Source organism: Lycorma delicatula, chromosome 10 (genome assembly GCF_047948215.1).
Source record: "Lycorma delicatula isolate Av1 chromosome 10, ASM4794821v1, whole genome shotgun sequence".
NCBI lineage: Eukaryota > Metazoa > Arthropoda > Insecta > Hemiptera > Fulgoridae > Lycorma > Lycorma delicatula.
Genome location: NC_134464.1, coordinates 44,321,841 through 44,347,339, shown reverse-complemented (window position 1 = coordinate 44,347,339; position 25,499 = coordinate 44,321,841). Strand labels below are relative to the sequence as shown.

The following is a 25,499-nucleotide window of genomic DNA, read 5'->3' as shown; positions in this document are numbered from 1 at the left end:
ATTGTCTTAATGACATTGTCATGATAATAAATTTTGAAATATATTACACTTTTCTTTAACATAAAAATTGCAGTTTGAAATTTTTAAACAACCAGAAAAAAATTATTTTCTGAATGTTAAAAATAATAATCCAAATGCATACAGGCAAAGAGAACTAAAATAATAAAATTAATAGGAACATATTTTTATATTTTTAATCGAGTTAAACGTTGGAAGTGTTGATTCTAATAAATGCTAATTTTATAACCTTAGTGTATTTACTTCCTAAATTCTTATTCATGAATAAATATTGGAATATTTATTAAATATTATAATTTGTGGCATCTTCAACAGTTTCTTTATTTTTTACATATCCCTCAAATCAACTGAACTTAGATGACACAATGGTCTATCAATTTAGTTTCTCTTTATATGATTCTGCTATAATCAGTTTCTTTCATAGTAAATTTGTATGTATATATATATATATATATATATATATATATACACCACTCTGCCACTCTACCACTCTGCCATGGAAATCAGAAAAAAGTAATTTGTCAATTTAATATAATAATCACTTCAAAAAATTATAATTTCACAACCTGCTTTAAATATCCATGTATATGCTACGTCATCCACCCTTTTTAATTTTTACTTCTGAAAATTTTTCCACTTTGTGTATTGTTTTCCCTTACTTTCAACAATCAATTCCTCATTATCCTCCTTTTTGTCACATTTCATGAGCTTATAATTACATTTAAATGGATTATCATTAAGTCATAATATAATAGTCAAAACCTATTTGTGTTTTTAATTGAATTAATAATTTATCATGATATAAAAATTGTTGTATGCCTATAAAAATAAAAATTAAAACAGGGAAAGATATGCATAAGGCAACAACTATAAAAAGGAAATAAAGATTAATTTTGAAAAATACAATTAAATTTAAATATTTATATAATTGATTGAATAAAAAAAAAAATTTTTCGGATGAAAGGCTGAGACGCTACCACTCTGCCATGGAAATCAGAAAAAAGTAATTTGTCAATTTAATGTAATAATCACTTCAAAAAATTATAATTTCACAACCTGCTTTAAATATCCATCACACTATCAGTTATCATTTTAACAAATTAAATCAGGTGTTAAAGACAAATGTTTAATGATATTTATATATATGAAACATCACCTTTTTTATATGCTGTTTCAAATAAGAAGATTGGCAATCAGTATGGTTATCTGGTGGGATTTTTGAAGAGTGCAATTCATAATATTCATTGAAGATATATTTGATCCATGTTGTTTCATTATAAAGATATTTTACATGCATCTTTTTCCAAGACTTCTTTTCCTTTATACCTTCCCTTAGATTATTATTTAGTAAATGTAAAAGTAATTAGGTTCTTTCCTTCAACATTGAAAAACACAAGCACTGCAATCTTCGTTATCTCTTTAATTGTCTTTATCATTCTTACCATATCTTTAATTTCTACCCTTACATCTATCTTTATTACTCTTACCTTAACATTCCTTTAGTACTTCCTTTCATGCAACTTCCATTTAAAATATTTTCTATAGACAAACTATTTCCAAAACTTCATAAAAAGTGTAAATATGCTCATTCAATATCAATGTGAATTCATTCATTCTCTCACACTTTTTATTCCTACTTTTCAGTCATAAATTTTTTTAAATAAATTATTATGTTGTGGAGTTTAATCAGATTCCCACCTTTTTGATAAGAATATTAAAAAATAATTCAATTATACTAATAATTTTTTAATAAAATAATATACAATATTGCCAAACACATGCTTTAAGTGAATTTATGCATATCGCAATATATAGTTAATTATTATTATTATATATTTAAATGTATTTTACTAAATTGAAAAAGAAATAATGAAATTAAAATCAAAATCAAAATATTAGAAATCTAAAAGGTTACTTGAGCTAGCAATTGCAATGTCAAACTTCAAATGACAGACCATTCTAAAAAAAATATGTATATGCCACATTTCTACTTTCTTCACCACAAAAATTATTTTTATTAGTATAAATATAGAACAGAGAGGTGAAGAACATCCTGAGCCCCTGTAGGGAAAAATAATTCTTTGCGATTACCTTGTGACAATCCCAGTTACCAGGTGATCACAACCCTGATGGGCTTTACTGGAGGTTATCTTTCAGACCCTCTAAATCTGATAACACATCACAGTCATCAGTTTGTCCTCTGTCAGGATACCACCAATGTAAATTCCTTGTTAAACATTTCTATCAGTGTATTTACACAAATTACTATCACCTTCGTATGGCCTCTTTCAACAAATACCACCTAACATAACTTACTTACAACACTAAACTATCAAATTAACCAATTTACAAAAGCATAATGCCCACACCTTCCTCTAACTCTGAAGGTTTCACACAAAACTCTTCCTACATCTAACTTCAATTAGACTATCCACTCAGATCATTACTTGATTGAATCTTAAACACCAAAAATACTATCATCATACCAACAAAACAAGTGTTGATCACAATGAAGAACAGAAGTTATTTAAAAATATCATTTATTAAATAGGTTTTTTAATATATTTATATTTGGTTTCTGGTTCATCAACATGGTAGATTATATCGAGCATGGAATTAATTTTATGATTATTATTCATAATTAGAGAAAATAGTTGTTAAAAAGATTTGCATAACTACCTGCTATTACTATTATTTTCATAAAAAACAGATTGTCATGAATCTTAATCTAAAGTAGTTAATTTGTTTAAATGTCAGCAATACTGTATGTGTTTAAAGAGTAAAACAAATTTACAATTTTGTAAATTGTAAGTTGATGTAACTGTGATTTGTTTTTCTTTTTTTTTATTCTTTTGAATGCATAATAGCCATTAAATGAGTTTGTCAGTAAAACACTTTCCATGTTATTTTCATGCGTGACTGCTGCAGCAGTAGAGATTGTGTAATGTTAACATGTATTGTACCGTTTTTTTGCATTGCACTGTAAATAGGCACAATTATAATTCAACGTATTTAAAGTGATTTCTTGGCATCATGTGTGTGAAGAATTATAATCACTTTTTTACAGTTTACTTAAAATGGTTTTATGCATAAAATTGTTTTTAATTACAAAAGATACAAATTTATTTAAGCATGATTTCTGTTTGCAAATTGGGAATAAAAAAATAATTTTAATTTTAATAAATTATTTGTGTGTGTGTGTGTGTGTGTGTGTGTGTGTGTGTGTGTGTGTGTGTGTGTGTGTGTGTGTGTTTGTGTGTGTGTGTGTGTGTGTGTGTGTGTGTGTGTGTGTGTGTGTGTGTGTGTGTGTGCAGACATATTATGTAAAAAAAAATTATATAGGTAATGGTTATTTTAGATGATTTAGGTTGAGAAATAGGTTTTCTAAAATGTAGAGATATACCAATAATTTGTATCACAAAACTTAAGACATTCCTATTACTTACCATTCTAGATTATTAAATAACCATTATGCAAATTAAAAGATAGATATTCATAACCTTAAGTACATTGAATAATTGTGATATTAAACTCTATATCCATTCCATTATTCTTAAGTATTTGCTACATTGTGATCATTATTGTCAGAAAAATAATTTCTGATACCTCTTATCAGAGAAAAATGCAACAGTTCATTATATTGTAAAACAGTGCACTAAGTGTACTGCCTCTTAAACTCATTCGTAAAAGTTAATATAACAGGAAAATGTAAAAGGAAAGAAAACTAAAACAAACTAAACTATTTCATAAATAAAATAGACAATAATTTTTTAATTTCACATCAGTATTGGTAAATCATTACATTGTCATTTAATAATTTAATTTGTTATTAAAGTAACTTCAGTATATGAAAGTTTAGGATTAATCCAATGTAACAGGGCCAATCTGTTACAAGTTTTGATTGTATAATAGCTTATCTTCCTAAATAAATAACTTAAAATGTTTTTGGAAAGGAGTTATTTAATCTTTAGACATTTTAATATAACAGATTTTTAAGAAGCATCAGTTTTTGTTGATTTTTCTTTCATTCTTAATGCTAGTAACTTTTAGCAAATAAATTTCTTCATTTAAATATGATTATATTTTGTTTATCAATTATTTTGTTTGATGATAATATTTTGTTTATCAAACCTGCTTAGTTGTGGGTTTAAAAGCAGAAATGTATCAGTTGTTTTTGTTAACAAGTTTAATTTAAAGTACAGGTGTATATTCTAGGAGGTACATATCTAATAGCTACTTAAAAATGTAAAGAAAGATTGAAAGGTTTCTTTCCAAGCATATATACAACACACTTCGCCCAGTTCCTGATTGTAACATCCTGTGCTAAAACAATAAAAATGAGAACATAATAGAAACACTCACCCACCCACTCAATCTAGGTTTTTTGTTTTGCAAAGAATTCGTTTTTTTTTTTATTACTTATTTTTTGTAATTTTTCATAAACGCTGTCTACTCTTACATAAAAATGAGTAAACTTTGTAAAATTTTAAAATATAACTATTTATAAACAGCTGCAAACTCTATTCAGTTGAATGAGAAATGACTTAATGTTTTGCTGTTATGAATTTTTAATACTATGGATAAAAAATATTACCTTAATTCTAATAATTAATATTAAGGTAATATTACCTTAATTCTACCCTTTTGCGTTTCTCAAATATTAATTAAAGTCTAATGAGAGCTTAAAACAAAGGCTGCCAGCAAGTACCATTTGGAATACTGATTTCTCATATAATACTATTTTGCTTATACTTAACTTGGATTCAGTATATTTAACAAATGTTGTTTGAGGTTATCAAGTTTTAGGTAGTAGATTTAGGCAGAGTTAGCCTTCTTCTCAAATTTTAGATGCTGGTAATTACTGTTCATTCCTTACAAATTTCTACATGAGAAATTTTATACTCTTGTGAGTGGTAGAGATTCTTTTAATGTGGGCTGTGAGATATTCTCGGACTAGTGTTACAAAAAAAGACAGCAGAAAATCCACTTATTGGTTTTTCTTGGTTTGTTTTTAAATTCTTCTCAATTAGTATATATGTTTTCCAAAGTTTTGTTGTACACACTCTTCTTAGATGATTTATAATTTTTGTCTTTCCATTTATTTTTTTTTTTTTGATGATGTATTAAGTATTTCTAATTTGACCTTTCACTTTACAATCCAAACTCCAATCAATTAAAAAACAAATCAAAATAATCTATACCCACCATTTAATTTACAACTAATTTGAAAGACCCAGCAATGAGGGACAAATATCTAGGCTTTGCTACAAAAAGGGTGAATAAAACATCCCCTAACATACTTGCATTCTGTCCCAACCTCTCACTTTGCTTTGGTATCTGCTGTTTCATTTCCAGCAATTCAAATGTGAAATTTTATTTATTCTGTTTCTGAAATATAATGTTATAGTTTGCACATTCCTTTAGTCTGTTAAAATTGTTATTTTTTGAAAATTATTGAACTGGTTTAGAACATTTAGAAAGACACTTGAAAGGCTTTCATTTCAATCTATTAGGAACAATTATAAAAATATAAGTATATTCTCCTCCCAACTGGCCATTCTCATTTTGTAATTCATCAGTGTACACTGTCAGCCATTATTATAAAGGATACATCTTTGCTGTTGTTAAGAAGGCTAATTTATTTTAGAACTGATAGAACTTCATTCTTGTTTACATAAAAAAATCTAATTTGGTGTCTGTTTTTTGTTTTTTTTTTTTAATAAGCATAGTTATAATTTTAGTTATAGTTATATATCTTAACTATATCCATTTTTTTTAATGGATATAGTTAAGATTTTCTCAACAAAATTAGTAGATAAAGATTATAAACAGTTGAAATCACAACATTTTTTTCTTGGTTTTAAAAAATGAATAATCAGTTTTTTTAAAATGTCAAAATCGTAAAAAATAAAATAAAATATTATTATGAAGAGAAATCTTTGGTTTTTTTAAGATTACACAATACAACAGTTAAAATACACATACAAATACAGAAAAATAATTGCTTCAGAATATTATTGAGATCATTTAAAAAGTAATTTAATCAGTTAATTAAAAAAAAGGTATCAAAATATTGCATGACTTTCTTGGATATTAATAATAAAAATTAAAAGAGTTAAGCCAAAAAACAGAAAACAGAACATATATTTTTTTGAGTTGGGGAATAAATTTTGAGAAAATGTTTCTAAAAATATTCATATATAGGTTAAGCTTAACAAATTCGCTTAAGAAAGGTTTTCTGTATGTGTAACACCCCCTTCAATAAAGGCAATAAAAAACAATAAGAAACAAAAAATTAAAAAAAACCCTTTCTGTATTTTAGGTCCAGGGTCTATAATTTAAAAAAATTGTGTATATATTTTTTGATATATATGAATTATAAATTTTAAAAAATATTTAAACCAAAGGAAGATAGAACAAAAGAATATAAAAGATATGTATGATTTAACAGGTGGTGGTTGATTTTTTGAAAAACCTTTTTTGATTATTTATACATGCATTATAGGTAACAAATTTTCTTTTATTATAAGTTTTCTCTAAAATTCCTCTGAAGAAAATAGAAATTGCTTATTTTATACTATTCCTCACCCCCTTAACAAATTTTGAAAAAAAAATACAATCAATGCCCCACACACAGTAGTATTTGAGCCAAATATCAAAAACATCCGTTTGATCATTCCCGAGATATAAGATCAAAAGCAAAGCAACATCCTTATGTAAAGATTTGCAAAAAACCTGATACCCCATTTTTGACGTGATCACCATACTTTCTTTCCTCTTTGATATAACTGTTTTAGCCGTATTCACTAGGAAAGTAACAGCAGTAATTATTTTCTTATATTATATTTTTATTGTAAATTTAAAATTACATTTTGTTAATTAAAAAAAATTATTTATTGTTTGAATAAAATTTAAAAAAATAAAAATATATGAAATAAAAAACAAAATCAAAGATAAAAATTAAATAATAAATTTATATTTTAATAAAAAACCATAGTTTAAACATGAAAAATCATTTTACAAAAAATGAACAGAATTATTTAATGAATGACTTCTGATTTATATGTTATTGTACACTTTTTTAATTTTATTTTAGAATGTAGTTAGAATCTATTCTTGTGAATATTTAGAAGTTATAAAAAATAGGTCAGCTGGTGCTTATATCATTTTTCATCTGTACAAATTGTTTTAGTATTTTTAAATCATAATTTTAAGAATTATATCTTCATTTGATTTTAAAAAAAATGAAACTAAACATTTTTTGTTGTTTTATGATTTCTTTAGATGTTTCATTTATTATCTAGTATGTTAGCATAATCCTTTTTATAATTTCATTGTATCAAAATTTTTCATCATTGTATTTATATTTTTTTGTTTTTAATTTTTATCCAAGGACAATTTCTTTTAATTTTGAAATTATACTGTTTCACAATAGGTTGTAAATTCAATTCACTAGTTGAAAGTGTCATTTTAGGCCAATTATTTCAGATATAATGCCATTAACTGAAATTAAGTGACCAAATTCATTGTAACATGGATGCTCAAATGTAGTTTAAGAAGATCATACTTAAATTTGGTTGTTATTTGTCTTGCTAAGTTGAAGCAGTGTATAAAAAATTCCAGAAAAAAGTATATGTTGATTTATAGTTTTACAATATTTGTTCTAGTCTTATTTTATTCTTATGATAATAATAAAGCATCTCAAATACATGAGGCATTAGTCTGAGCAGCTTTCTCTATGAGTAATGATGTTTACTTTATGCTACCTGTGTTTCAGTGAGCTTTAAATATTGACATAACAATTGTACATATCTGTAGAAAACAATGAGAAACACTTCATTATTTTCTCTAGTATGTTTGAAATGAAATGCTTGTTATTGTTAGGATAACAATTTGAATTTGACATTTCTGATATTTCTGCAAACGACTCATGCCATACTTACATCTAACAACCATATTCATCATTACATGTGGGTGTTAAAGCATTTCAAAGCAGTTTTTATAAGAACAAATTGAGATGATATTGACCATTTTTCATATAGTTATAAATTTTATTTTTATTTTCTTTTAATTGTTATAACATTGATAATTTGTTTTGTTAAAAATACTCTACTTTTTTACATTTTGAAAATACTTTCCTACAATTATTTTATTTATTTATTATATTTTATTTATTATTCTACTTTATTTATTTATTCTATTCATAAACTGTAGATGCTGAATAAACTGTAATGCTAAATTACTAAAGCCCTCCACCTACTTCTTGGATAAAAAGTAAATTTTATAGCTTGTGAAAAATGCCAAGTGTGACCAGGATTTAAATCTAGAACTTCTGAATGAAAGTTAATGATGCTATTACACCATTACAGAATAACTCGGTGTCATATCAACTTTAGTGCATTTTTTCTCAGTTTTCAAATATCAATCTATAATTTCTGTAGAATAGATTTAAAAAAGCCTTTTAACATTATTTAACTTATGAAAAGAAATTATATGAATAAGTTTCTTATATTTATACTTCGTACAAGCAATTTTTTTCATCTCTTTGATTGATAAATCTAATTCAAAATTAAAATAAATTCTTACTGAATGACTTTTTTTAAAAATAAAGTCCTTCAGCTTTGTCTAGAATGACTTATCTAATTTTGGGATAATAAAATGGATAACAAGCTGTTATAACTTTCATGATTTTAGTCCAGGACAACAGAACTCAGTAGTAAACTCAGGAGGATTTATGTAAAAAATAAGGGGAGTGAGATTTCTTTAATTATTTTCAGAAATTTATTTTAACTAATATTATTAAAATGTGTTAATGGACAAGATTAAAAAAATAGTTACTAAATTATATTTAATTAAAACTATAATAAACTGAGAGAAATCAAGCAAGTCATGATTCTTCAAGTATCACCCCTGAACCCAGCAGTGGTCTTAAAATTATGTGATTGAAGCATACATTATTCTGATTCATTCAAGTTGCAATTTTATTTTTTGGTTGAAGCAAAATAAAGCTTTAATATTTTTAATAGTATTTTACAATAAAGAATGTTAATCCTGTAAATAACTGAAAATCTCCACAACATATTTTCCAAGTTTTTCCCATAGATTATAATTTTAAGTTAGCTTCCACTTGCTTTTCTCACTCTAGCTTTTAAAACTAATGGATGTCTTACTGGCATTGAATTTAAAAGTCTATTGATATTATCATGCCATTTTCTATAGCCACTGCAAAATTGCAATAATAAGCCTCTTTAAAAAATACATTAAATCACTTTAATAGAACACACACTGTAAAGTCCAAACTGTTCAGCTTTGTATATCGATACTTGTTTAAATACCTTGATTAACAGATTAATAAAATTAAGATAATATAACATAATAAAATCTAATGAAAAATCTTTTGTGTTCATTAACTACAACTGTGATAAAATAGTAAATTTTTAGCAATTTCTCTCTTGTGTACTTAAACAATAATAAGTGACTACTGACAAGTGTAAAGCTTAGAATCAGCACTGCATGTCATTATATGACAGTTTTTTATCTTATGGCCACTGTTCCTAAAATTAACTTACTATCTTTTCTACTCCCACAATATCATTACCCCTTCTGTTACCTACCTCCCCAGTAGCTCAGTGATAAACAAGTAATGCATCATATTTACAAAATATCTCAGTTGCTTCATTGGATGTAATAGTGCATATGAGATGACTAGCAAGAAGGTCAATCAATAATCAAATATATACTAATTAATGTTTCCATCATGACATTTGTTGTGTTCACGCTTGCATAATTGAACATTATGAATATATATGTGGCAAGATTGTTGCCCATAAAAACGATGCTTTTACAATATATATCTCATACATGTCCTGAGTATATTGATTTTAAGACAAATTTTTCAGTGATTTCCTCTTTGTTTACAGCAGTAGATATTGAAAAATGTGGGTTTTTTATATACAAAATTAAGAGAAGAAAAAGAAAAGATTGGATTTATAAAATGTGATAAGGCAATTTATAAAATGTGATAAGGCATTAAGATTACATGATTTTTTTTTTAATCACAAATGTCTTAATGGATCTGTTTCATTATTTTATGTTGTAGGTTATGGTGATTTGGTTGCATCTTTACAACGGTTGCAGCTTCAGCTAAAGAAAAATGGTTTAACTGGTTATAGTAGTTTAGAAGGCCAAGTTGCAGCTGTACAGACATTATTACTTAGGCCTGAATTTGGTAGAGCTCTTGCAACACATAACAAAGTTCAACAAGCTTGGCCACAAACAACGCACACACATTCACCTGTATCATCACATTCACAAACACTTGTTCGTGAGGTAAGAAAATTATATTTGATAAAAATAGCAGAATAATTGTTTTTAATGAGATTAGAATAATGCTAAAAAATGAATGTTCTTATTATTTATAGGCGTTTTTTTTTTTTTTTTTATAAATAGTTGTTTCACTCAGACAACATTGGTGCTTGGTCAGAAGGTTTTATTTCAAATAAATTTTAATTCCTAATGTTGGAAGCAAAGAGAAATTTTATAAAATTTTCTTTATTTATTTTCCTCTTCAAAGGATCTTTTGAATATATTTGAAAACCTTGAAGGAGATGATTAGAAATATCATTTCATTTGCGTCTTTGTAAATAAAATAAATACAAAAGAAATGATCATCAGAAATTCTTGTTTTATTTTTAACAATAATGCCAAATTTAGTTTTTGCAGTTTTTAGGTATAGTTTTTGAAATTTCACTTTGAGTAAATAAAAATGTTAAAAAATTTAAAGAGATATAAAATTATAAACATAAACAAATATGTAATAAGTTATTATTCTTAGTTATTTAAAATGATATATTTCCTTCTTTTTATTTACTACATTTATTATTCAGATGTAATATTTAATAGACTTCCATTTTAGATTACTTCTGAACATAAATTTTATAGAGTTGGTGTAAATTTTTTTAAATTGCTTGTTCTTCTGAATTTAATTTACTATCAGATAGAATAAAATTGGTACAATAGATAGTAATATACTGATTCATAAAAATTTTATTTGATACAGAAACTTCACACAGTACAATAACTCACCATCGTTCATACAGGATCTAGAACTTCTAGTTCCTTTTCAGTGATAAACAGCCAAAAGACTATCATTCTGCGTTTATGTTTCATAGTGACATAACCTTAAACAACCTAACATAGATCACAAGTCACTTCTGAAAATGTCATGTCTATTCTTATAAATAACCACCACATTTACTTGTAATATGCTACACTGACCGAAAGGTTAAGGAACAAGGAAGTTTCCAGTTGATTCTTTTATTAGCCAATTACATATCAGCATAGCATACCACTGAAATGTAGATAATATATAGATCTGAAAGTGACTTCACTCTATACACCACAAAGACTGGATATATAAAGAGTATATCCAGTAATCGAGATATTGATTACTTTCATTGATAGCAATTCTGTTACTAGTATTAATACTATTCATTAATTAATACTAGTATTAATTCTATTACTAGTGTCTCTCATATCTTGGGTACTAAAGAAAAATTAACTTCATATAGTAAAATGTAGATAATATAAACAACTGAAGGAGAAACTCTTGTGTATTCTTTGATAGCCATCAATTAAAATATTTAAACTGCCTCAAAAAAATAAATAAATAAAATACCAAAATTAGTTATATTTGTTAAAAACGTTTAATTTTATTATATTAATTAGTAAAGTATTATGTTTTTAACATTTGAACATTTTTTATTTTTAGTGTAATTTTTCAAATATTCTGTAGATTTGACACTTAAAAATATTATTCTTTTAATGCAATCAAGGAACAATTGTTATTTTATTTTGCAAATATTAAAAAGATTATTTAATGAATTCATATGTTAGTTTTCTATGTAAGATAAATTACTTCGCTTTTATGAATTACAACACAACAAAATAATGTATAACTGAAATACAATTGGTGTGTTTTTAAATAATTTTTTTTTTTTTCATTTTCCTTTTAGTGAACATTGAAGCTGTATTTTTAATATTTCTTTTAATGATGTTAAGTGTTAAAAAGTAGATAAAAGACAAAACAAAACAGATTTTTTAGCTTTAACTATTTTAGAATGTGACCTTAACCATTTTTTTCCAAAATCAGTAGTCATTTTATATTATTTAGGTTTAAATAAATTACTAATGAAATATTTTCTATTTACAGAATTTATATGCAGAATGTATCACGAAGTTCTCATGGAACTTTCATAACCTACTCTATTCATGAAAATAATGTAAAACATTCTTATAAACATATGTCCTAAAATGCTTCATTTGCAAGTTATGGCTAGTGAAAGATTTTGCTCAGATTTCAGCTACCTGGTGAAATCAGGCTGTTCTGAAATTTTTAGGACGTTAAGTATCAGAATTGGTGATTTCTTAATTTTGTATATTTATGGTTCTGGGACCTATTTTATTTGATTTTTCAGGTCAAAAACCATAAGAAATCACCAATTTAGCTCCTTAATTAACGTCCAAAAAATTTCAGTGCAACTTCATTTCACCAGGCTAGCTGAAATTCGACCGAAATCTTTCATTAGCCGTACCTTGCAAATGAAGCATTTTAGATCATATTTTTAGATGAACTTTTTCCATTATTTTCACAAATAGAATTAATTCCCTCTTGTTTTCAAGATTTGTAATTTTGAGAAGTTGGTAAGATACCATGTGTAAAGAATATGTAATAGATTAATCTACATAATTCATAAACAAGGGAAAATTAAGTGTATTTTACCTTATAGTGATGAAATCTATATATAATAATTTCTATCTACTTAGAAAACTGAATCCAGGATCCTGATGTGAGTAGTCATCTGCATTAATTTATTTAATTATTTTAATTAAATTTTTCATATATTTTCAGTGCCTGGAAGGCTTACAACCATGTACACTACCTGAGGCAGCAGAACTTGCAGATCTTTTAACAAGATATGAGATAGAAGGTCTACTATTCGCCCATGACGCCATTGCAAGAGACTGTTCCCCTGATAGGATATCGCTTACACCACCGAATAACGAAAGTTCCATGATGCAAGAACATCCTACAGTTAATGAGAATGAAGACTCAAATATTAAAATAATTAAAATTGAAAAAACAAATGAACCTTTAGTAAGTATAACTATACCTTACTATGGTAATTCTAAAACTTTTCTTGTGTCTGCATCTTAACATCACCAAAAATTACTTGAACGAAGAGTTTTTTTATTATTAATATTTTGGTACAGTTTACAAGAGGTGGATTAAAAGTTAAGTTACACCCTTGCCGTGTTCTTGAACTAAAAGGGATATATTAATGCCTTGTGGTGGCAGCACTGGTTGTGTTGTTGTCTTCACGCTCCCCCAGCAGCAATTCTGTATGACATTCAGTATGTGTGTAGTATCATTGTCAATATGGCATGTCCTCTAGAGGTTTCGTCCAGTATAGAAGTGAGTTCAGTAGTCCGATTTTGGTAGCCAAAAAATTGCAATTAGTGTGAAATTCATCACCAAATTGTTGAGGTATACAGTGAAAATGCAGTGTCACGTCTGATCACAAAATGATGCCAAACATTCAGAAACAGAAGAACAAATGTGAGTGACAGAATGCATGCTGGGCATGCCATTCAACTTCAAACTCGAGGGTAACACAGAACATGTGAATGAAATGATCTTGAGTAACTGGCTTATTTAAATTAGAGAGATTGCAAGTGAACTTAATATCAATTATTGTAGTGTGTTTGCGATTATTCACAATCAGCTTGATTACCGTAAGATGTGTGCACGATGGGTGCCACATCAGTTGACCGACAACCACAAGCATCAATGTTTTGTGTCTGCTCTTTTTTTTCTTCAATGTTACTGCAGAACTGGTCCACAGTTTTTTAAATAAATCATCACGGGATGAGAGCTGGGTGCTTCATTAAAGTCCTGAGACTTTTTATGTCTACATTTATGTGAATTCCATTCAAGCGAAACGAGCCTTCAGTCAGATATATAATTTGTTTACATCAAAAATTAATTTAAATGTCAGGAAAAATTTTTTTAAAGTATATGTTTGGAGTGTCGCTTTATATGGAAGTGAAACTTGGACAATCGGCGTATCTGAGAAGAAAAGATTAGAAGCTTTTGAAATGTGGTGCTATAGGAGAATGTTAAAAATCAGGTGGGTGACAAATGAAGAGGTATTGCGGCAAATAGATGAAGAAAGAAGCATTTGGGAAAATATAGTTAAAAGAAGAGACAGACTTATAGGCCACATACTAAGGCATCCTGGAATAGTCGCTTTAATATTGGAAGGACAGGTAGAAGGAAAAAATTGTGTAGGCAGGCCATGTTTGGAATATGTAAAACAAATTGTTAGGGATGTAGGATGTAGAGGGTATACTGAAATGAAACGACTAGCACTAGATAGGGAATCTTGGAGAGCTGCATCAAACCAGTCAAATGACTGAGGGGAAAAAAAAAAAATTCATGTGAATGAATGGCGACATAAAAATTTGCCACAGCCAAAAAAAGTGAAAACATCTCCTCATGTTCAAAAGGTTGTGCTGACAGTCTTTTTCGATTCTGAGGGAGTTGTTTACAGTGAATTTATGTCCTGAGGAGCAACAATCAATTCCAAATCTTACTGTGAGACTAAAAAAATTGCATAAAGCCATTAAAGATCGAAGACCTGGAAGATTGCGAGATGGGGTCTTTTTTCTTCATGGCCACGCTACTCCTCATTCAGCCTCATATGACAAAGGAGTTACTGCAAAAATTCAAGAGGTAAGTGTGGTCTCATCCACCTTACAACCCTGACCTAGCACCCTGCGACTACCACCTGTTTGGCCTGTTTGGTTCTCTCAAGTGAGATTTGCATAGGGAGCAATTCGCTAATGATGATGAACTTAAGAGAGCGATCCTTAAATGGTTGAAGGAAATTAGATGAAATTTTTATGAGAGTGGAATGGAAAAACTTGTCAGAGAGTATGAAAAGTGTTTAGAAAAACTTGGTGATTATGTTGAAAAATAGATAAAAATATAGTCTTTTTTTTTTCAATAAAAAAATGTCTTTTAAATATGTGTTTGTTTCATAGACGGGGTGTAATTTACTTTGTGATCGTCCCTTGTATGTGTTTACTATAAAAAATGTTAAATTTTTCATATTATTTTCTTATTCTGTAATTTCAGTATCTGTAAAAATATGTTTAGTTTGTGCATTTTAATGAATCTTATTGTTATTTCTGTATTTAATAAAAGATAGAGAAAGGTTTTGTCAAAAATTCTATAAAGTAATGAAAAACATGTACTGAAAATATATTGAAAATTGTTTTCATACTGTTTGGTCTATTATTATTTGAGCTTTGAATATTAGTTGTACATTTAATTCAAAGTTGTATTCAAAAATATGTGGACCTAAGCTATTGTAAAAAATTTCTACGTGTAGCTTGTTTTCATATAATTTAATTTCAGTTGTCTGACAATTTTTATAGTCATTTGCTCTTGCCTTTTTTTAATGAATCAGTAAATTTACCCTTATGGCAACAGTTTCAATTTTTAGATCTGTCTTTTCTTTTATGTTTAACAAATGTTGTAATGCAATTGGTCTAAATTTTTACACATGAAATATTCATGCCTAAAAATTTGTAAATATCATACTGTCCTTTACTATTTACATTTTTTTTTTTAATTTTTAAAAAGCATATGTTACCAGTTTTTTTTAAATCTAGAGTTTTTTCACTATTACTTAGGAAGAATGTAATATTAATAGGAAAGCATTACAGTATTTCTAAAATGTAATGTTAATGCTAACACAAAGGTGCAAAAGGTATTAGTAATTTATCAGTATTTTTAAAATGTTTACGTTCAAACCCTGTATGTAATAGAGTTTTGTATATGACAATCCCACAATTCTTCTTGAATGCATGGAAGACAACATTATCTATGCTTGTTATTAAGCTATGAGTAAGGATTACATTTTTCCCTAAATGAAGTACATAAACAAAGGATTTTTTTGTAGAAAAATATACTGTAGTAACTGCCCATAATAAGAAAAGATTTTAATCAAGTGCACATAGTTCTTTCACATTTTCTTTTATTTAAAATTGCATTGGACTACTTTACAATGAAAAATTCAGTTCATTCTAAACTTTGAATTATGCAGAAAACAACAAATTGGTATTTCAGATAGTGAAGTTTTTTTATAAAACATCACAGAAGATTGGAGTGAAATATATAATTTGAAATATACATAAAATACCTACGGCTCAAAATTTAAAAACATGAATTATGAATAAATTACTATCTTTCCAATTTGGAAGTGTGACAAAATATTAATATTTACTTAATGGATTTACCAATTAAGAAAAAAGATTTTTATTAATTTTATTTTGCCAATACATGGACAGGCTATACATTGAAAACTCAAGTTACAACTTAAAAAATACTAGTTTTATACTAAAAAGACAAATTGTAAAAGTATGTAGTTCATTCAAAATAGTTACTACACACCTGTCATGCACTAATACAAAAGTACGTAACATTAACTTACCTATTAGTATTTGTTGGAAGTGGTCCTCATGAACCTGTGATCCAGAAATATCTGTACACAATTGTTCTTGTTCATGAAGACTCATAAGGCTTTCAAGTGGAATGATCTTGTTGAAATTATGAATAGCAGTTTGAAGTTTCTGGAGGCTGGCGTACTGATAGTCTCCAATTTCACTCATAGTCCTTTACCAATCCCATCTCCCTAAATTTCTTGATTAGCACTTACATAATATCACAATATCGATTAGGAACCAGTGAACCAGGTGTGTAAATATGAAACCAGAATTTGCCCATAGATGGCCCTAGCTGTCGATGTAGTTACCGACAAACCACATCATTGGTGCTATTTTCTTCCTTTGACAGCTGATAAAGATTTTCATCTCACAACAATACAAGTTTCATTCAACAGCATAGTTTTAATTAGTGTTGAACATGTCAAGTTCTGTACCTACAATTTGCAGACAGTATTGATTTTCTGTTACCATTTCAAGGAAACTACTACATTATCACATCGAATGCTTGTTGAAGCGTACAGTAAGCATGCTCTTGGTAGATCACAGTGCTTTGAGTGGTTTAAAAAATTCAAAAGAGGCGATTTTGACATGAGAAACGAAGAACATGGAGGACCATCAAAAAAGTTTGAAGACAGTGAATTGTAAGCTTGTAGGATGAGGATGACGCTCAAATGCAACAACAACTTGCAGATCAATTAAATGTAACATGAGAAGCCGTCTCCATACATTTAAAAGCCATGGGAAAGATCCAGAAGATGGGAGAATGGGTTCCACATGAACTGAATGAAAGACAGCAAGAAAACCGAAAAACCACTTGCAAGTACCACAAAAACCACTTGCTCGCCAAGTAAAAAAGAAAGTCATTTCTCCATCAAATTGACAGATCAAAGTGACAGATTATGAAAAGTGGATATATTTCAAGAATCCTAAGCAGAAAAGATCATGGGCAACTCCAGGCAAACCACTAACATCGATTTCAAGGCCAAATCACTATGGAAAGAAGACAGTGCTCTGTGTTTGGTGGGATAAGAAGGGTGTGATCTATTATGAGATGCTAAAACCTGGCGAAACTGTTAATACTGAACGCTACCGACAACAAATGATCGATTTGAATCGAGCATTGCATGAAAAACAACCAGAATATAAAAAAAGGCAATACAAAGTGATTTTGCATCATGATAATGAATCATCCCACACAGCAAAACTGATCAAGGAAACGATTGAGGCGTTCAGTTGGGAAATACTTTCACACGCGACTACTCATCAGAGTTGGCTCCGTCTGACAACTATTTATTTGCATCGATGGGACACGCACTTGCTGAGCAGCATTTCACTTCTTATGAAAATGTACGAAAATTGCTCGATGACTGGTTACCTAAAAAGAGCAACAGGTTTTTGGAATGGCATTCATAAATTATCAGAGAGATGGGAAAATGTGTAGCTAGCGATGGAAAATATTTTGAATAAAGTACTTTTATCATTTTCATACAACATGAATTTTCTATACAAAAATTACAGTTTCATATTTACAAACCCTGATATGTGGAAATCTAATGGAAAAGTATCCTTGATCTTTCACTATCTGCATGTATTTGGTATGCTCACAGAAGATGAATTCGAAGAAAAATATTTACTATTTTAAAGTTAAAACCATTCCGAGAGCATATAAAAAAATACAGTCTCAATTGTTCACAGGTATCTAAAAGGAAAATTGTGTGGATGAGCATGCAGTGAACAACAAACAATCAAACTCATCTCAAGGTCACAGCCTTTTTTTCTCTCTCTGTTTAGCTGTCCGAGCCATTGTAAAGTATTACTTTAGAGGAAGAATAAGGATGATATGTGTGAATATAAATGAAGTGTAGTCTTGTACAGTCTCAGGTTGACCATTCCTGAGATGTGTGGTTAATTGAAACCCAACCACCAAAGAACACCAGTATCCATGATCTAATACTCAAATCTGTACTGCCTTTACTAAGATTTGAACCTCAGAACTCTTGACTTTGAAATCAGCTGATTTGCGATGACAAGTTCACTAGACCAACCTGGTAATCAAGGTCACCAGCCTGACTGCCTCATGGAAGCAAACTGCACACGATGCAGGATTACCAACCTTTGCAGAAAACATTACTCGCAGCACATGGATACAGTCCCTCAACATAAAATTTTGTTAATCTAGGGGTAAGAGAGCTTTTTGAATCCACTGTACAATGAAATTAATACAATAATTTCACCAATACAGTTATTGCATTTCTCAAAATTGTATAACGTACAATGTGATTAATTAAGTCAAAAATATTATAGCTTTGATTTTAAAATTATTAAATTATAAAAAATGCATTAGATGACTAAAATAAAAGTAATGGGAAAGATATTATAAAGTAATAAACTAATTTACCAATTTGCCATGAAAACTGCTTCTTCATTTCAATAATAATTATTTTCTTGAAAATCAGATGTTGAGATTCAGACTTCAACAAATTTATTTTAGTGTCTGATTTTAGAATTAGAATATAATTCTGTTTTCATTAGTTACATCTAAAAAAAAATATAAATAAAAATATAGTTACTTTTTAAAGCAAGTTTCAATAACTAAAATCCAGTTAAAACTTTTATCAGTACAGTTCACATAACATAATCAAATCTTAACAGGCATGGTTTATAAAAATCATCCATACTTTACTTTAAATTTACAACTTCCTTTCGTACAATTAAAAAAACATAAAATAATTTTTAATATATATAGGTGTCACAGACAAAAAAAAACTGTACTAGTTTGAAGCAACATACGTCACACATGATTGAAAAAATTACTTTTACTTTATTATGAATGCATAACTATCTTTTGACATTTTTAGTCAAACTTTTACACATTTAATTATTTGTTACAGGGAGCAACTGTTCGTAATGAAGGAGAAGCCGTTATGATTGGTAGAGTCGTAAGAGGTGGTGCTGCTGAAAAGAGCGGGTTGTTACATGAAGGAGATGAAGTATTAGAGGTTAATGGAATAGAAATGAGAGGAAAATCTGTAAATGAGGTCTGTGATTTATTGTCAACTATGACTGGAACACTTACATTTCTTATTGTTCCTGGACAAAACAGAGGTAGCAGACCTCATAATACTCCAACTAGAGATACCCTTGTGAGTATGGTTGACGTTTTTATTAATTTATTTTCAATTCTAACTATTAAAATTAACTTTAAAAAAACAAAAATAAACAGTTATAAAAGAAAAATGATTATAGTATTAGATTACAGCTTATTCAATAAATAAAATTAAAATTTTACTTCCAAGTAATATTATTAAAAAATGTTTTTACTCATTTTAAGACCAAATCCCATAATTAATTTTTTTTTGTTAAATACATATTTCTATGCATAATGGTTGTCCAATCTTGAGCAACATTCATAAGTCAGTTTTAATAAATAGTCTAATAAATTGCATCTTCGCAGCAGAATAAAATTATTTGCGAAAAAGGAATTTTTCATTCATTTACTTATTAATTTTTTCCTCTGTTTCTATATTAAATTCTTTTGTAGAAATCTCTGTTTCATCTGAATTCATTAAATATGGAGATTTGATTAAAAACCGGGTGGGAAAAGTGAAATTTGTTTTTTTTATAAATAATTGAGGTCATAAATTTTGTAATCATCAGAATCTGTAATTATTCTCTTAATGATTATGCAGTTTGTAAACAGTTAAAAAAAAAAAATTAATTTTTAGTTCATCATTTATAGATTAACAATAATAGTCTGCTTATATTTCCTTTTCAAACTATTGTTTATGACAATGATCTAATTATAGCTTCTTTTTTTATTAGTATATTTTTTATTATTACAGCCATATTCAATAAATACTTAAAAATGGCTTCACAATCTAGATTATTTAATTACATCATATAATTTATTCATTAAAAAAAAATTATAATAATATATGGAACCTAACAAATATCAATTACATAGAAAAGGTTAAAAAATGTAAATATCTAGAAAAGAGGCAATCCAAGAAGATGGATTAGAGAAATCTTCCATAAATGATAGGATTCATAGAATTAATTCAAAGAGCATATAGTCTAAAAATATGTAAAACAAAAAATGCTTATCAAAAAATACAAAAATAATGGATTATAACATTGTGATTAAAACAGAATGTTTATATACTTATAGTTGCCTATCACTTAATTATAAATTAGATAAAATAGAATTGTTAGAGAGATGAATTATTAGGAAAATATTGGGTTCACTAAAAACCAATGAAGTCTGGAAAATAAGAAGTAATGTAGAAGTATATAAAAAATCATAGAAGACATTTTGGAAACGATAAGAAAAAGGGTTGATTTTCCTTGACCAAGTATGTAGAATGAATGACAACTGGTTAATGAAACAGATTTTCAAGTACCTTTAGGAAAAAAGTTAACAAGTTGGATCCAAGAAATCAAAAAAGATCTAGAAAGAAATAACGTTAAAGTGAATGAATAACAGAAAAAGATGTGTTTCATAGGAAAGTGCAAAGAATGAAGGATTACAAGGTAGGAAAAATAAGAAAACGGGAACAAAGTTCAAGGAAAAGAAAAAATGCATAGCAAAAAGATGAAAGTACTGGAAGATAAGAAAATAACAAAGAAGAAGGGAATGACATTTTTACATGGTCATTAGGCGACATAACAGAAGAAGAAGAATATATGGAGCTTATTTATTACATGATTTTTTTTACTTGAAAGCAGAAGATAAGTATTACAAAAGAGTAATCATTCATCTTTACTTACACTTCTACTCATGTTTGCACCTCTGCATATGTATTAATTATCATTACTGTTCATTATTTAATACACTATAACTTATATACCTCGATTTTGCTCATTTCAGTAAATGAATTAACCACATGAACTCAATGCACTAAAAAATTATTTGAGTAGTACACTAAAAAACTTTTCAAAATGCACTAAAAAGTAAAATATCCTATTCAATTCTTCTTTAAATTTTATTGATAGGGTAAATTAAATTGTTGACAGTTGTTGGTTTTTAATTTAGTATAAATTTTAAACATTTAATCCATTATAATGGATTTTTTAAAAGGTTTTTTATTTGAACAGCCATTATTGTCACCTAAATTTATCAAAAATTATTCTGTCAAAATATTCTTTTTCTCCTTTCATCTGTACTACATAACAAGTTCTGCTGGATGTAAAAAATGTTACATTTAAATAGAAATAAAAACAAAATATTAAAATTGTTAAAAAAAATAATTTATCATAAGCATTCATTTCCCAGTAGACTGATAAAAGCAAGTTAAAAAACAAAAGAATAATTAAAATTTATATTTTCAGATTGATTAACCAAATGTAATGCTCTTGTTAAAAATATAAAAATTTTGGACCTTTGTAAGTCTGCAGACACAAGCATTTGAAACAATGTTGATTTGTGATTCTTACAGATGATGGATTTGTTTTTCTGCCCAACCAAAGTAATGTATAGAATTTTTCTTATACTTTGTTTTTTTATAAAGCTACATTACTAAATTGTTGGTTGAGAGCACTTATAACAAAACATACTAATAAACCTTAATGTAATTGATTTCATGTTGATTTAGTACATTTACTTTTCTTAATGTCTTTAAACAATCTTAGAATATGTTTTAAAATGTTATAAATGAATTTTGGAAATGTTGGAATGATGGTTGTGACTTAAGAGTAGAAGCGTATTGAAATATTCAGACTGCTTTTAATTTATCATGTGTGGATTATTGACTATTTCCTACCACATTTCAACATGTCTTTTTATAACAGTTCACATTACCAGTGAATATTTTTTTTTCAGGACAACTTGTTAATTTTTATTTAAAAATGCTTGTAACCGTAACCTAAACCATGAACCTTAAAACCAAAAGAAAAGGTTTTAAAACATACCACTTTATTTCATTATTAAAACTCTGAAACACCTAATTAATAATGAATATGTTCAGTTAACATATTGACTACTGCAATGTGTAAGGAAAATCACTGGTTTGATAATACAGTGTATAATGAAAAACATTCCCGTCAGGCCGTAAGAGATATAAATGATTACGATTTCTAATGCATACATTCTAAGTATATCTATTACTGAAGTTGAATATAAACCACAAATAATTTAAAAAAAAACCATGAGTGTCCTGGCGATACTCACGGCCTCCAAATAATGCATGTTTCATTCATCTGCCATGAGTATCATCAGCAATATTCACTGGAACTTTGTTTTTTCGTATAAACTGTAATTTTTATTAATGATAATCTCTAAAATTTTTTAAGTAAACAATACTGGAGTAATAATAATAATAAGTAATAAGTAATAAGTAATAATTAATAATTAGTACATAATTAATTAATAATAATAAACAATAATAGTAATAATTATAATAATAATTATCCAATAATTAAAAAAATTATTAGATAAATACAATGACATTAATAATAGAAAATTATTAAAACACTTTTAAACTAAAGAAATTATAATACCAATAGAGTAATATAATAATAAAATAAAAAAACATTTGAAGTTCTGATAAATTTAAACACAGCAATAATAACTAAAAAAATGTAATATAATATAAAATTGTTTTTAGTTCCTTTTTATAATAATGTTTTAAAGAACGATTTCAAAATTTAATTTTTGTGATCCAAATTTTACAGTTAATACTAGTAATATTTGCTAAAGCACATAAATTTGTTAATTCACTGCATTGTATTGACACAAATTTTACATTATTTTGGGCCATAGCCCGTACTTCAGCTTTCACAGTATCAGCATAACAATGTGCACAACACCTCCAATTCTTCAATTTCATTTATTTCTTTCTGAAGTGGGTTCCAAGATGTGTTTCTTGTTTTGCCGTTCAATTGGAATATCTTTTTCTTCAACTGACTTCCCGTATTTGTCCATGTTGAGTATCTGCAAAACTAAATGTTCCCTGAATGTTGTAATATGAATTTTTTGCAGTGAAAATGATTACAAATGTGCCAAACATTCACAACTAATGTGTTCAACAATAACTCAAACGCAACTTTGTGGTACCACGTGATAGTTCATCACAGCAGTGAAAAGTAACTATCCCTTGCTTACCCTTGTTGCACTCAATTATTTCTCCAGGTTTACGTACTTGTTCTTTTAACCTATTTTTCTCTGTGGTAACCTTTTCCAATGTGTGTTTAGTGCTAAGAAAAAAACTTCTCTTTTATCTTTCCATTTTCCAATGACCATACCTCTTTTATTCTGCATCCCGGTTACTCTCCTTTGGTAATATTTTTTTTATATTACTTCAAAAGGCAAATGTTTTCTGTTTCACTTGAGTGTACCCAGTGAATGGTTATTTTTTGAAATATAAAAGTTTTCAGTCACTATTACTCTTCCTAAAAATAAATATTTATTGGCAAGTTCAAGCACAAATCTTTCAGCCAGTCCAGATGAATTTTGGTCAGATTTTATGAAATTTACAGATGCCTTGAGGTTGTAACCTACAGTATTTCAAAGTTTGAACATCTTCACTCCATATTTGCGACTTTTGTTAGGAATATATTGCCTGAAGAATAATCTCCCCCTAAATGGAATCATCGATTCATCTATGGCAATAAACTCTCTAGATTCATATTCTTCATGGAATCTTTCTTGAATCTCATTAATCAGATTTCTAATTTTATATAATCTATCATCATTAGCTGTTTCATTGTTGGCGAAATTAACAAATTTCAGAAGTATCTGATATCGATTACGGCTCATAATTTTATGCATTTACAATTGTTATAAAGAATTGATGTATCCCAGTAATCAGAAATTTTGGGATATTTTAATACTGTCATATGTATTATTATAGCAAAAAAATTTCCACACTTCATTAGAAGTTGTGCCAAACCACTGACTGCAGCGATAAAGATGTTTTCTTCTATTTTGAAACATGAAATTGGTAGCATTTCTCTTGGTTTCAATAACAATCATATTTAAAATGTTATCATCAAAAGATCTTTTATAAATCTCAATTATTGTTAAAGCTACCTTATTTTGTGGGTATCAATCATGATAATTATATTTTTCTTGACCTTTGAGTTTGACATGAAGAGGTAATTCGGCCTTGTCAACTTCAAGCCACTCATCTTCTATTGTTTCCAAATTTTCTTCTACTGTTTCTCTGTCAAAAAGACTGGTTTGGAACCAAATTATCATCGTCAGATGAAGTGTCTGAAATGCTGTTAGGCTCATATTCAGATTCAGATAAAGAAAATATGCTTCCTTCATCATCATTGTAAAGTATGGCATGAAGTTCTTCATCAGTAATAATGAAACTAATAATAATGACTATCCATAATGAAATTAAAAATAATTCCAGTATATATTTGTAAATGTGAAAATAGAAAAGAGCAAAGAATTATTAATTCAGACTTGAAAAAACAATAAAATAGTCAGTACCCGGTAACCAAAAAATTAACCTAATTCAAAACTAAAAATGATAATGAAATACTACTGCAAATGTATAATGAGATGTGTTGATGTAATATTAGTGTTTTATTTTCACTTGTAACTAAAGTTAATATAATGTAGCATACATAATATACGATAAAAAATCTACTAATAAAACAATAATTAACTATAAAACTTATGAAAACACTTAAAATGGCAATAAAATTACAACAATATAGAACTAACCATGACATGTGGACTGACTGGAGGTAATTAAACAGAAAAATGAAGTGATATAGAATAGCACCAGACTGCAATAACATTATTTAATATTCCCTACTGACTGCAAATGTTCAATACAGACCAAGAAATTTTGTGTAGATTGTAAAATGAATTCTGAGAAGCCAGCATGGCTACTTATGGCCTATGAGTAATACAAACCTGAGTAACGCCAGCACATCTCACGGCCTGTATATAAAGC

At 27.8% G+C, this 25,499-nt stretch overlaps 1 protein-coding gene across 1 annotated transcript in view; it reads left to right on the top strand.

The window, feature by feature from the left end:
• The window catches only part of LOC142331720 (protein PALS1-like), a 651,443-nt gene that overhangs the window by 608,336 nt on the left and 17,608 nt on the right, over positions 1 to 25,499 (top strand). Inside the window, exons 10-12 of the mRNA XM_075377757.1 lie at positions 10,118 to 10,347; positions 12,929 to 13,174; positions 19,482 to 19,733. Coding sequence (XP_075233872.1) covers positions 10,118 to 10,347; positions 12,929 to 13,174; positions 19,482 to 19,733 — 728 coding nt within the window. The remainder of the gene's footprint in view (positions 1 to 10,117; positions 10,348 to 12,928; positions 13,175 to 19,481; positions 19,734 to 25,499) is intronic.